Source organism: Silene latifolia, chromosome 7, assembly GCF_048544455.1.
Source record: "Silene latifolia isolate original U9 population chromosome 7, ASM4854445v1, whole genome shotgun sequence".
Lineage (NCBI taxonomy): Eukaryota > Viridiplantae > Streptophyta > Magnoliopsida > Caryophyllales > Caryophyllaceae > Silene > Silene latifolia.
The window spans coordinates 17,011,097-17,025,815 of record NC_133532.1 but is presented as its reverse complement, the minus strand read 5'-3'; the positions used below and the strand labels follow the sequence as shown (position 1 = coordinate 17,025,815).

At 34.1% G+C, this 14,719-nt stretch overlaps 1 protein-coding gene and 1 pseudogene across 1 annotated transcript; one reads left to right on the top strand and one right to left on the bottom strand.

Moving 5' to 3' along the window:
* The first annotated feature begins 229 nt into the window (after positions 1-229).
* LOC141590928 (protein SULFUR DEFICIENCY-INDUCED 1-like) lies at positions 230-4,168 on the top strand. Its single transcript, XM_074411435.1, has 4 exons — positions 230-537; positions 1,683-1,895; positions 2,718-2,873; positions 3,560-4,168. Exons 1-4 carry the CDS (start codon positions 394-396, stop codon positions 3,965-3,967), a joined length of 921 nt encoding a protein of 306 aa, XP_074267536.1. The 5' UTR covers positions 230-393; the 3' UTR covers positions 3,968-4,168.
* A 4,418-nt stretch (positions 4,169-8,586) lies between these two features.
* On the bottom strand, positions 8,587-13,103 carry LOC141591867 (guanine nucleotide-binding protein-like NSN1; annotated as a pseudogene).
* Positions 13,104-14,719: the final 1,616 nt, after the last annotated feature.

Here is a 14,719-nt window from a genome sequence, read left to right as displayed (position 1 = left end):
TGTGTTAGTAAGCAACTACCAAAGAAATAAAATAAAATAAAATGAAGTACTCTATATAACAAAAATAGAAAACAAAAGATAAAAGGAATGAACATGGACTTAAAAACGTCCAAGTACAAAGTTAACCCTTCGAGTATATAAAAAGCTTTAGTTTTTGGTTATGGATCGCCAAATTTGTGTCTCAAATTCTCTATATTTCATCCTTCCTCAACAAACATCTGATTCTCTTCTCCCTTGATTTCGCAACTTTCCAATTTCCAACCTCAATTCTACTTTACTCTTATCTCACTCATTCTCATTTTTTCATCTTTATTTATTATTCTTACTTTCTTCTCGAGTTTAATTTCGGTGTGAATAGTAAACACGTATATATAATACTTCATCATAATCAGAATGGAGATGAGAAGCAGTGGCGGTTCAAAGAAGATGTTAGGTGTCGGCGGTGGCGGTGGCGGTGGCGGTGAACGAGACTTGGCTCATGTGATTCATAAGGTCCCCGCTGGGGATGGACCTTATGTTCGTGCTAAACATGCCCAGGTTCGTTCTTTCCTTACTTATTTTTATTACTAAGTCGGTTTTGTGTAAGATCGTTGTATATACAGGCAAATTCTCATTTAAGACGAGTTTATTTGATTTTTAGTATTCCTGTGATCCTGTATATCTTAATGCCTGCCTACAAGCCTACCACCTAGTACCTACCTACTTTATTAAGAGTTGTTCAAGTTGGTTTAATTAGAAGCTTAATGACTTACAATATTTAATTACTCCCTCAATTTTACTATGTGCTCCCCATTTGCTTTTTATAGTACGCAAATTATAGAATGAGATCGTTTTACTATATGCATGATATTTTATTGGTTAAACACTCATTTATTATTATCGCTGGATTATTGTTAGACAGTTTTACACATTAATTATTGTTACCGTATAGTCCAACATTATATTTCGCAAAATTATATTTAAAAAAAAAAAAACTTAATACTCATAATAATTCTGCGTAAAAGCAAACAGGAAGAAGATATTTGAATGAAGGATAACTCCTTTTTACTTCACACATACATAAAAGGATATAAGTACTAATGTACTACTCCCTCCGTTCCAATGAATTGTATACGTTTAGTTTCAGTTTAGCTTTTCTTCTGTATCGGGGCTTAGCCCCTCTTGCTCACCAAAAAAAAAAAATTATAAAAATTTGATATTCATAATGTAGACAATTTAACAAGATCTTATGTGACTATCTTTTATGTTATACTCCCTCTCATTCACAATAAACCTCCCATTTCATTTTGGCACAAAAATTAAGGAAACACAATACCCCACCATATAATTAAATTTGGACCACACAAATACACTACCCCACCATACAATTAAATTTGGACCACACAAACACTTACCAAAAAAGGAAATAGGGAGGTTATTGTGAATAACCGAAAAAGGAAATAGGGAGGTTTATTGTGAATGGGAGGGAGTATATTAGAAGTTATAGTGAAGATTATGAATAGTGTCGAAAAAACAAACGTATACAATTCATTGGAACGGAGGAAGTATAATAATAATAAGTACAAAAATGAATGAATGCATTTGCATTAGTTGTCTCCAAATTATTTCAAGATTATACCAATTGGATGTAATGGTCTACATAGTACTTATTCGTAGTTGTTAATAATGTATGTGATGATCAGGTAGTACAAAAAGATCCGGAAGCGGCGATAGTGTGGTTTTGGAAGGCGATAAATGCAGGGGATAGGGTTGATAGCGCCCTTAAAGACATGGCTGTTGTGATGAAACAGCTTGATAGAACTGAAGAAGCTATTGAAGCTATCAAGTCTTTTAGGTGTCGTTGCTCGAAAAATGCTCAAGAATCCCTTGATAATGTTCTCATTGATTTGTATAAGGTACTTACAATATGACTGTTTTCTCGATTTTTATATCGTTGTTTCTTCACACAGATATTCGTGCTTAGATGCTATATATAGTTGTAGTTAGTAATCTACTAATCTCACTCCGATTTGAAGCCCATCGCCATGAAATTAAACGTGCCCTTTTAAGTTTTAACTCCCGTTATTACAAATACAAGAAAACAAACATTTGTATAAGATAAATCGAAAATGCAAGAGTACGAGTTAAGAGTAATTTGGAAGGCACTTTTGGACGGCCAACCCTAAACATTGCAACAATTAGTCTCTTGTAAGACAAATCCAATGAACATGAAATATAACTCACAAATAAATGTTAAAATGTTGCGTAGTTACGAAAAGGATTTGTTTTACAATATACTTGTGTAAGATCGCTTTCCAATATTAAATCATAAGTATGCTATTTGGTAGTTATTTTGAAAAATAGCCATAGTTGTAATAAGTAGAATGTATATTAGGTGTCACATGAGGCATAATAAGGCCGGTACAGTATATGGGGGAGGGGATTCAAACCTGTGACCTATTGTCATGTATGATACCTCCGTCTTAACCATTAGGCTAAGACCTCTTCGGTAGAGTGTGTATATTAGGCTAAGACCTACTCTATGACCTGGCTTGAGCTATGAGCCTCTGGTTCAACTCCTGTTGCAGCCTCCCCAGGTTGAAAGGAGCGTTGCCTCAAGCTTGGTTCCTCTTCATCCGCTGACGCACCATAGTATGGACTTAAATCACCTATGTTAAATGTTACATGAAGTAAACAATAGATTTTGAGAATTAATAAGTTGAAGATGGTTTGAACAGAAATGTGGAAAAGTAGATGAGCAAATAGAGCTATTAAGACAGAAGTTAAGGATGATATACCAAGGGGAAGCATTCAATGGAAAACCAACAAAAACAGCAAGATCTCACGGCAAGAAATTTCAAGTGTCTATCCAACAAGAAATGTCTAGGATACTGGTATTCATCTCTTTTTATCCTTACGTATCGCATTTTTACGTTTCCTAAGGTTCAATGATCTCCCTTTTTAAGGTCTTGTGTAAGACGGTTCAATATCGTCTAAGGCACACAAAAGAAATTGATAGCTACTTTCACAAGGGTAGTCGTTATGCGTAAAACAAGAGACGGTTTTACAATGATGTATATTTAGAACCATTGTATACGAGTATAGTGTTTCTGAACGCCATAATCTAGTTTTTGTTCGAGAGGGAATTGAAACAAGACACCGTTGGCGTTAGGAAGGTTGTATTAACCCAATCAACTCTCTTGTCAATGAATTATAGATGATGCAGATATCAAATAACTTAGTTGGTAAAGTCCTGAGAACTGAGAAGTGGTACTCATGACATGGGTTTGAACTCGTCAGCATCAAAATCGCTCTTATGGCTAGCCCCCTAGGCCCCTTTAAGTAGGATAAATTACAAGATCATAGATACTTTGGTAAATGATCGTTTGAAAAGGGCTCTACGATAAATTACAAGATCATAGATACTCATATATGGCAATTGCAATCGGAAAACGGCTACATCCGATACCATGCACCTCATTTAATGATAGCAGCAAAAACATTATTGTATAACTTGTATCCTAAAGCTATCTTATGCAAATCAGCTGTTAATCTTGTTTTTTGTTTTCTCTTATCACAGGGGAACTTAGGCTGGGCCTACATGCAAAAGACGAATTACATAGCAGCTGAAGTAGTTTACAGAAAAGCCCAAATGATCGATCCAGATGCAAACAAGGCATGCAATTTGGGCCTGTGCTTGATCAAACAAGCCCGATATGAGGAGGCCCGTTCTGTTCTCGAAAAAGTTATATGGGCTGATTATCCGGGTTCAGAAGACATCAGAACGAGAAATCGGGCGGAAGAATTGTTGCTGGATTTGGAGTCAAGGCAACCACCACCTTTGATGTCAAACATTATGGATCTTCAAATGGAGGATGAGTTTGTTAATGGGCTTGAAGAACTCGAGTCAAAATGGGGCCCACTTAGACCGCGGAGGCTTCCTGTTTTTGAACAAATCTCCAACTTCAAAGATCAATTAGCATGTTAGATGTGTCTTTGATGATGTTTGTGTACAAATGTGGTTTGTTTGAGTGATACTTAGGGTACGTAGATAGATTATAGAGATATAAATGTATGTTTTACTTATGAAGGAAGAATAAGTGGTTTGATAATTAGAGGAACCAATATTTGTTGTATTACCATTTTCCTTACCAAAGTTTAAAAAATAAAATGATCGGTGAAATTTCAATGCACTTATCTATAAATATTATTAAAAGGGTAAACTTTAAAAGCGCGTACATGGCAAACGCCACCATATTCTAAATGCCACCTTGCATTACCAAAATTTCACGTCACCAATCCTCTATGTAGTATGACGTGTTTAATTAAGAAGGTAATTCATGTTCGTATAATGATCCATTTAAAACGATACACAAATTAAAAAATATTTACATAAAAAATAAATTAGCATAAAAAATATTAAAGTTTGGCCTTTTAACTTCTAGATAAATTTAAAAACAATTAAAAATCAAAATTCATACTAAATTTTAAATTTCTACGTTTATTCTTAGAGTATTTTAAGTAACAAATATATATCACATAATTCTAATTTTACGCCGTTTATGAAATAATAAAGAATTTGTAAATATTGAGGGCAAATAATAACATACTTAACATTAAGCATTGACATTTTAATTTTTAAAAGTACAATTGGTTAAACGAAAAATAAAAAATTACATCACTCTAATTTTAAATTATTTATATGTGCAACTCCTTAAATATTATTGCAATAAACTTGCTCAATTTCATTAAATTGAATACATATGTAAATCTATAAATATGATTTATAAATAAAAGGGAAGACAAAATATCTACCATTTTTTAGTTCATAAGATAACTCCCTAAACAATTCTCGTGCAATGTGGATTTTGTAAAAAAAAAAAGAAAAAAAAAAAGTAAACCTTTTATATTTCAATTCTCATTACTCTATATTTATGTCTATATTAAATTTGCTAATAATGAATATGAATGGTCAAAAGTCATAAAACATTTATATATATTTATGTATATATTAAATTTGGAAATAATAAAAAATAAACAAAAGTCATAAAACACATCTTCATTTCGCTATAAATGTTTGATGGAAGGCAACATTTGTGAGCCGAAATTCAAGCGAATATTTTTTTACCCCCATCGCCAAAAGAATTATATATATGTGTCAATAATCTTTCTTATCATTGTATCAACATCAAGGTAAGTGTACTAAGGTTTTAAATTAATAATTTATTTATTTATTTTTAAGTTCCATTAGTTATGAAGTAATCTTCACATTTTTAACCTTCACATATATGTTATTTTGTTCTCATTTAGGGGCTATCAACATTTGTGGAATTGTGCTATTCATAGGTAAATATACTTACATTTTTATGATTCAATATCTTATTTCTTACATTATTTAAGCGAAAACTTAAATTAATAACGATAAGGTTAATATTACATAAATCAAATTCCACCATTTTGTTTATTAATCACTCAGTGGATTTTTTTAGGGATAGTTCATTGGAGAAAGAAGACTATTTAAAGAAGAGAAATACTAGAAGTGCTTAAACAAATATTCCCTCCATTCCACTCAATACTATGTTATAAACTAACTACAAAATTGACTACATGAATATGAATGACTAATTGTTTTTAGGTTCATAAATAAAATTTAGTATTTCAGAAACTTTCAAATGTATGTTTTATTTTGGTATGCGTTTCTTTTTCATTCATCATTTTTCCTATGAAAAATAGCTCTCATAGAATTAAATTGGAGTTGCGAGGACCTCAATCTTATTAACAAGTTGGACAAAAAAATTCTATTGACATAGATAATGGCTAAATGTAAATTATTATCTAATATTTATGCATACTTGTCATATTATCTAATGCATATGTCTTATAACACATAAGAGATTACAATGAGATTTGTAGTAGGCTATTATTTAACTCATTTTATCATTTATGCAAAAATATAAAATTTAGAATTTTTGACAAATTGGTATAGATGATATAGTAAGACTAACATTTATTAAAGTTCATAACTATGCTACTATATGATTTATGACAATTAAAATATTGAGAAGATAAAAAACCTTATAATTCTATACTCCCTCCATACCACACCAATGGTAACATTGAGAATTTTGGCACTATTCATTGTCGTAGGAAATCTTTGATATTATTCTTAATCTATAAGACAAAATATAGTCATGTGAGATCTTGTTTGATTTATCGTCATGAATGCTATAAGAATATCAATTTTTTATAATTTTTAATAATGTGTAACTAAAGATATTCACGTTGCAAAACGTGTAATAAAAAGTGTGAAAAAAGTCAATGTTACCATTGGTGTGGTATGGAGGGAGTATGTTTTAAGCTCCTTACATTGGGAGATTTATTATTCTCAGAAAAAGAAGGAAAAAAAAAGAGAGAAATAATTCAACATTATGAATTAATTTGCCTTTTAAATCTTTACTTACTAACTTTATTTGCCGGAAGACAAAGCGATGTTCAAACTTTTACATAGAAAATTTAGTACAAAATCTATACAATCTAATCAAAAAGCAACCTTAAGCATTTAATTTTTTTTACATGGTGTCATGAATTATTGGACTCATTGAAAGGTAATTTTTGTTTAAAACCACATGTTTTTAGTATATTAATCAAAATAACAACAAAAATACAATATATAGTTTTGAAAATAAACCAAAATTGTCAAAGAAATAAGGCATTAACCAACTAACTTTTATGTATTTCAAGACTATATTTTTTAAATGGATCAACTAATTGCTCAGACAAATATAAACAGTACGATAAAAATAATAAAACTAAAACAGATAAACCCGTGAATCTCACGGGTCACAAAGCTAGTTAATTAGTTTAAAACCCGGGGCCTCGTTAATACTCAAATACTTCACATACAATGTAGAATAATGTTGAGGTCGTACCGGCATATTAACCACCATCTTTCTAAAATAAATTTCGTATTACATTTTTTAAATAAGATATAATCCCTTGATTCATTTTTATGCATAAAGTTTTTCGAAATTTTAAAAATGAAATTCAAATATAATATAACGCAATGTAGTAGTGTGATCTCAGGCGGGTACAAAACCATGACTTCATTTCCAACAGGTTGCAAGCAAAGAAACGAAGCACCATAAGAATCATCCATTGCACGACCACGGTTCCGATTCGAGTCCGAATATGCACTTCATAATAACCAATCTTACATGTATTGTAAACTTTGTTGTATTAATTACTAGATTATCAAATCAAACAAAGAAATGAAAGACGCCATGTAATAGCAGTGGTGGGGTTATCAAGTCATAAGAGATCAACTCTAATTACACACTCCATCCCACATCGGTAGAATACATAGCTAATCTCATATTTATAAACATCATTAACACTAATTTCTCGCTGAGCTCAATAACAAGAGTTTGTAACCCAAGTGGGGGCACCAAGATGGTGGAACATGGTCATGGTAATCTGGGTCGGATCCAGTTTGGCTATATTCTGACATGCCCTCTCCAAGTAGGGAGTTGACCCCTGTGGCTTGAGCGAAGGCTCGGGTGACATGGGTACTAGAGTAGAGGGGAATGCGTGAGGCTGGTTTCACAGAGCAACGACTACCTCTCGCTCCTGTCAGTGGAAGGATTACATGTCGGTGTCGCCTGGGTTCATTAGCACCCAGATTGCCACGGTTCCAACTGGACGGCCATCTTTTTCCCCTATGTTTTTCACTTAGCCTAGTCGAGACTCGAGACCAGTTAGTGCGTCGGGCGGGTTATTGTATTTTTGAGAATCCTTTTTTTTTTTTTTTTTACTTTGCCTAGTCGAGACTCGAGACCAGACCGGTTGTGAGTCGGGTTATTGTATTTTTGAAAATGGCACAATAAGTTAACGAGATTCATTAGCTAGGAGACGGCTTTAGATCGCACACTAGTCACCGAGTCCAACATCAAGTTAGCGAGCTGGGCCAGTGGAACTGAATATTGTAAATTTGTGTAATTCAACAAAGTTAATCAACAACTACGAGTTCATATTGGACACAAATTGGGATGAATTGAACATGACGGCTAACGAACTCTAAATCTCAAGCCATGATTTAGGTCCGACAACTTTGTCGAAATTTCAGGCAAACCGCATTTAAACATTTATATACATGGATAAGCAAACAGTTTTAAAACTCGGGCTGCATCTATATAGAGCAATATCGCTGTCAAAAAAAAAAAAAAAAAAAAAAAAAAAAAAAAAAAAAAAAAGCAATATCATCATCTATTCTAGACATCGTTATGTTTTCTATCAGATCTTGGATAAAAGGGGGAGTTGTCAGCTGTTCTGATCATAGCTGAACGACGGGTAACACGATCAGGACTCGGATATAAGCAGGAGTTGTCAGGTGTTTTGTTCAGCGTGTTCGTAGCTGAACAAACAGTGACAGAAAGACATCTTAAGAGAGTATATAACTGCAATAATGTCGAGGGATGCCAGTGATATGAGCTGATGATAAAGCTTCATTTGAGCGTTGTTCGACAAACTTAATAATAATAATCTCATAATCTTGCTCAGGAAGCTCTTTTGTAAGCTATGCTATTTGGTTGCTGTCAAAAAAAAAAGGGATAATAATAATAATAATAATTCTATGAAGATCAACTTTGAACAATCTCATTTCTAACGTTATTCTCAGTTTAACAAAATTGATATTACTACAAAATCTTCCATTGGCGTCTGTGTTAACGTCCATGCCATCTCCCGATGCTCCCAACTTTGCCGATAAATCTGGATATATCTCTATTACTCGTCATCAAAAATCACGCCTGCCATAGGCACCTCCACTTTAAAATCATCCCCAACATCATTACCGTCTTTCATAGCCAAGTCTCCCAGTCTATCATCAACCTTGTAATCAAAATCGGCATCATCGTCCATGGCATCTCCTGATGCAGCAACTTTGCTGGCCTTTTTTCGTCTCTTCTTCTCGGCTTTTCTCATTTTCGGGTTGAGCATGCCTTCTGCAACGTACAGATTTTCATTTTGCTTTATTGCTGCATTCTTTGGTTTCTTTTTGACTGGTTCCTCTTCTGCAGCCTCCATGGACTCATCCATATCATTGCCAACAACATTTGGCGTCGAGTCCTGAGATTTTTCCTGTTACAAGAAGAGAGAATGGTTTTATATGTCTGTTGGACTTGGTCATTTATATGAAAAATCTGCATATTTTGGCTACCCATGTCCGAGTATAAGTATCAGACACAGTTGCGGCTCTCCATCTCATAAAATGGCCGTAATGCAAATCAATGTTGCGGCTCTCCAACTCTTATTAAGTACCACGCAAACACAGATATATCACAAAGAACACAATGACTCACCTCAACCATCTGTTCATCAAAATTAACCGGAACATTTGGAAGAACCTCGGCGGAGCTGAAATCATCAACTGACTTCAAGCTACCAATGAATGATTCCGCGCCATAAACCTCATCTACGTTGAACTCTTTTCCAAGTGCTGTAACAATCTTAGCCTCTTCAGATTCGGGAACCTCTCCTTGGTTCCTAGTTGGAGGCATGGTGTAAAAGGGAATCTTACCTGAAAATGGAAATATGGTAATTCAAGGTTCACAACTATCACATTTAAGAAGAGAATGTACAATCAACATAGTTCGGTGATTTTTCGCTCTATATACCCTCGTTCCAATCATGCAGAACTATCCTTGCGGCTGCTTCAACGTCTACAATGCCACCTTTCTTGAGCTTTCCCCTAGCAGTGGCAACCTTGTGCAAAAAGTCATCTACTGAGTTGAAGGTTGCGATCTTGAATATCTTAATTAATACTTCAGCTGGGCAAAGCTTGAAAATTTCCTTCACTGAGTAAACAAACATTTATTGTTAATGACCCTGATGGCCTGATATCATTGTTGTTAAACTCTCGATCCGGATCGTAGGATCTTACGATTCTACGATCCAAAAAGTTGTGACCGATCCCGATCGTGGGTAGGATCTTAATTTTGTAGGATCTTACGATTCAACTTGTGTCAAACTTTTTTAAAGTAGAATCTTAACCCGATCCTACGATTATGCGACCCAATCCTACATTTTTAACATTTCAATTTTTTCCGTTACAAAAATTTTATAGATGTCTTTTAAGAAAGAAATCAATAAACGAGAATAATTAGTAGGCACATGCTAAGATAATAGTACGTGTTTTGAATTTTAAGCATGAGATTTTAACATAATTTGATAACACAATTATGTATTTTAGTTAATTTGTAGGATCTTACGATTCTACGATCCGATCCTACCGATTCGATCTTAGGAAGCTCATCGATCCATAGTAGGATCCCGATCCTAATAACATTGCCTGATATAACTAAAAGATCAGCAAAATAACCCGACAGAATAAGAAAAAATGTTTGTCGACTGCAAGCAAACATCTATAAGTCCTAAATCAATGCTAAAGTGCATTAAATAAACAGAATAAGGTAAACTATCACGAGTGTATGCTATACGCATTCAAAAATAAAACTAAACTGAAAAAAGGTAAATATCGTACCTGGCCCAATTGGGTCTTCAAGCTTCTCAATCCTTTTGCAATTACGAAGCGCTATGGATGCATCATTCTGTCCAGATTTAAGCATAACAACCCCAGGACAATCCAGCAATTTGACACTCTTATCAAGTTTGAACTTCTTGTCTTGATCTTGTCAAACCAGGAGTGGCACCCACATTGACAACATGGCATCGCTTCAAACTATTGATAAGACTACTTTTGCCCACATTCGGAAGTCCCACAATACCCACTGTGATTGACTTTTTTATCTACACATTTCGAAATAATAATTTATTAATAAACCAACAAGAACTTATTCCCAAAGCAAGCTTAGATAATATACTGGTTATGAAATTTTGTTACCTCGTGACTCCTAGAGTAATTCTTCAGCAACTTAATTAGAGTTTCGGCTCCAAGGCATTCACTTGTTTGTAGAAGGCTGCCAGGTTTTGAAGATTTTGAGGATTTCCATGACAAATTTGACCTTTGCTCTTGAGTGCTGCACTTAAACGCAACTGCTGGTAATTCTTCTCTGAGATACTTGAGCCATTTTTCAGCAGCTTCACGAGGTACAAGATCTGACACGAACAATTGGCGCATACATACAGTAAGAGATTATGCGAAAACATCTAGGAGAAGTGTACAACCAAGTGACTGATTTAGAGCCGAGAAGAAAATGTACCTATTTTATTCAGTAATAAAACAATCTTCTTACTCGGGCCTGAATTCAGCACCATTTTCTCCATATCAACGCATCGCGTACCAAGGGGATCACGAGCATCAAGAACCTCCACTATGACATCAGATAAATCAATGACCTTAACCAACTCCTTGTAGAAAACCTTATCAGAATTGTCTGCAAAAAGTAAACCTTATCAGAATTGTCTGCAAAAAGTATGGGTAAGTAACTGCCTGAAAAACACTCGGCTAAAGCAGTAACAAAGAAGTCACGCTATCCTTAGAAAGCTCCCATGTACCTTTGCTTTTCACGAAGTCTTTAAACTCAACAACTCCCTCTTGATTCTCCATACTAGCATTGTTTCTATGCTCAAGTAGTTGAAGCTTTCTTTTCTGAGCCTATTGATACATTGGAGGCAAAATTAACTTACACAGCAACGGTGGAAAAAGAACAAAACAACTAACACTTCACAATAAAGAAGCATTCACTCCGCAGGAGCAAAGGAATTTGGATACATTTAAAAGTTGCACATAGCCACAAATCAATCTTCAATTTGATATCCAACAATCTTCAACGCAAGAACACTCAAAGAAGTTCTAAATGACCCTAGTAGAAAACAGCTTAGTGTAACCAAAGTCCAAAACCTCATCCGGGTTAGTCTAATATTTGAGAATTGCTATCTACCTTCTCCTCTCACAATCGCTTAAAAGTATTACTCCCTCCGTCCCGGTCAATTGTTGTCCTTTGGTTTTGGCATAAAGACCCAGAAAAGAGGAGGGGGCCAATTACTAGATGACAAGTGGAACAAATTGAGTGTGAATGATCAAATTGGTCATCAAGTTCATTCTTAAAATAGAAAAGACAACAAATGATTGAGACACCCAAATTGGAAAAGGACAACAAATACCCGGGACAGAGGGAGTATATATTTTGCCTCATCCACTTGACTTTCGACCCCAATATATATCAGATTAATCGATTGTGAGAGGGTAAAGAGAGAATGTTGGAGGGAGAAGGTCCATAGCAACCCTCCTAATATTTATTCACAGAGAAACCAGGAATGCATCAGATAAGAGATGCTAACTAGAAATCACTTATCTTAACAACAATGCTCCTCAACCGACAACCAGACAAACCAACCCAGCATAACCCAGGTACTTAGGACACAAAAACCATCTTCCAAGACGAATCAAAGCATCACCTTCAATTCCAATTCCAATTGCAATTGCAAATTCTAATATTGTAGGAATACAAGAACACAAAAAATCACAAATTTCGAGCTCATATCCATACATGAACCAAATTCCAACAATATACCCCACAAACATTAACAAAGATGACAACTTTAGTGCAAAAAAAACCCTTTAACATGACAAAATTCACAATGCAATCCCAAAATACCACAAAAACATAACCCGAAAAATAAAATAAAAAACAATCCAATTACAATTACGCACCCTGTGTTCACGAGCAGCAGCTATCTCTGATTCTTCGATAGCGCGACGAGCTTCAAGAGATTGTTGACTCTGGTCTTTGTCAGGCCATTGATTAGGATTAGCAGGGTCCTTGTCAACTTGTTTACTGTTGTTCAATCCTCCATGCTTTTTGGCTTCTTTAGCTTTCTTCTTATGGTGTTCCTTCACTTTCTTTAGAATTTGGTGCTTCTTCTTTATTGTAACCCTCTTGTTCTTGCTCTCTACATGAACAATTAGAGTAACATATTATAATCATATAATCAAATAATGAAAAAATGAAATTGACCCAGATAATTAAAATGCATGAATTTGAGATTAGGGATTGTTTTCTTACTTGCTTTGCCTTTCACCATGTTTGAACTGAATTTGCGCAAGATGGAAAAAAAAATGGAGGAATTCTGTTTGGGGGTATAGTTAGTATGGCGGTTCGAAAGAAGAAAGCAAAAGTTAGGGTTTATGAAAAGGAAACACAAATTAGAGTTAAGTCTGATTCGACCCGAGTGACCCGACTCGACCTCGAGCAAACCCAACCAGATACAACCTGAGAATTTTGCGACCCGAAACTGAGCCAACCCGGCCCGATGATGACCCCTAACCTAATGCAACCTGATAATCAATGACCCAAGCCCGACCCAGACCAGACCCGATATGGACCCGATTTAAATGATGACCCGATAATTATTAAGCTTCATATATGATCAAAATAAAAGTGATTTAGTGTTTAGATTGATACGTTTGACCTAATAATGAAGTAGTTAAACCATCGGCCCGAAAGGGTAGGCTGACCTGATCTGCCCCGAACCCGATATAACCCGACCCGACTGACCTGATTGCCACTTCTAACACAAATGGGTGCGCACAAAAACTCGGGAGAGACGATTTTTCACGAGAGAGAATGAATTGATTCATTCGATATCATTGACTAGGTAAAATTGACCCTATCCCTACGTTATTTAACTGAGAATTGAAATTTGAATTGCCAAGTTAATACTTGATAGTTGATACGCTACTAATTACATGGGGGTGATAACATCACTCGAAAATCAACTGTACCACTTACTATATGCTCGATTGTTCGTGCACCTGTATAGGGTTAAAAATAACATAAATGTCCAAGGAAGCAATAAAATGATACCAGTATTTTGCGAGTGACATTATTTCTAACCTTGAAACCAGCTCTCTAGCAAAACATATTATTCATAGTCAGCATATACGAAGGTAATTAAAAATTCTTGCTTAAAGCCTATCAAAATTAACTTATCAAAACTTATCAACAAATGTTCAATAAAATGAACAAGCTCAGAAGCGGGGACTTTGTTCCGTTGAATGGTTATCTATCGTTTTTAGCAGCAAATGTTCAATAAAATGAGATGGAATGTGACTCAGATTAATTATCCAATATATTATTTAATCCATTTGCTCGTATTTTAACCTAAAACCTATCAAAATCCCCTATTTACTAAATGAATAGGTGAACTCACAAGTTTTCCCCTCCAAAAAGCATATTTTTAATTAAGGAAACTATTGATAATTTAATTGTATTCACTAAATTAGGAAATTAATAATTGTAATGTATTTTATTATATATTTCTTTTCATTAAAATTAATCTTCATCAATATATATAATTTTCACTAAATACTAAACTATAATATTTTAATTAAAGTATACACAATATAAAACTATAAACCATTAGTTTTGTGGTATAAAAAAACTTTTAAAAAAAAATATATATTTAAGCACATTACTCAATTTACTTTGATTAATTTTTAGTTTTAATTTTTTTTTGCTCGAAACAAAATAAAACGAGAAAAATGAACAATTAATGAGATACCACTATTATTTTACAGTTCAATTTACTCAATTTTCTTGAATAATTTTACGGCTCAATTGTTTTTCTCATATCAAAATATAATGACGTGAGATATGAATTTTTTTTTGTACATAAATACAAAAAATTAATGAGGTGTTAATTTATTATGATTTAGTAATACAAAAATAAGAACTTTATAAATACTTTATTGTGCGGGATCTAAACTAGTTAACTTATCAAA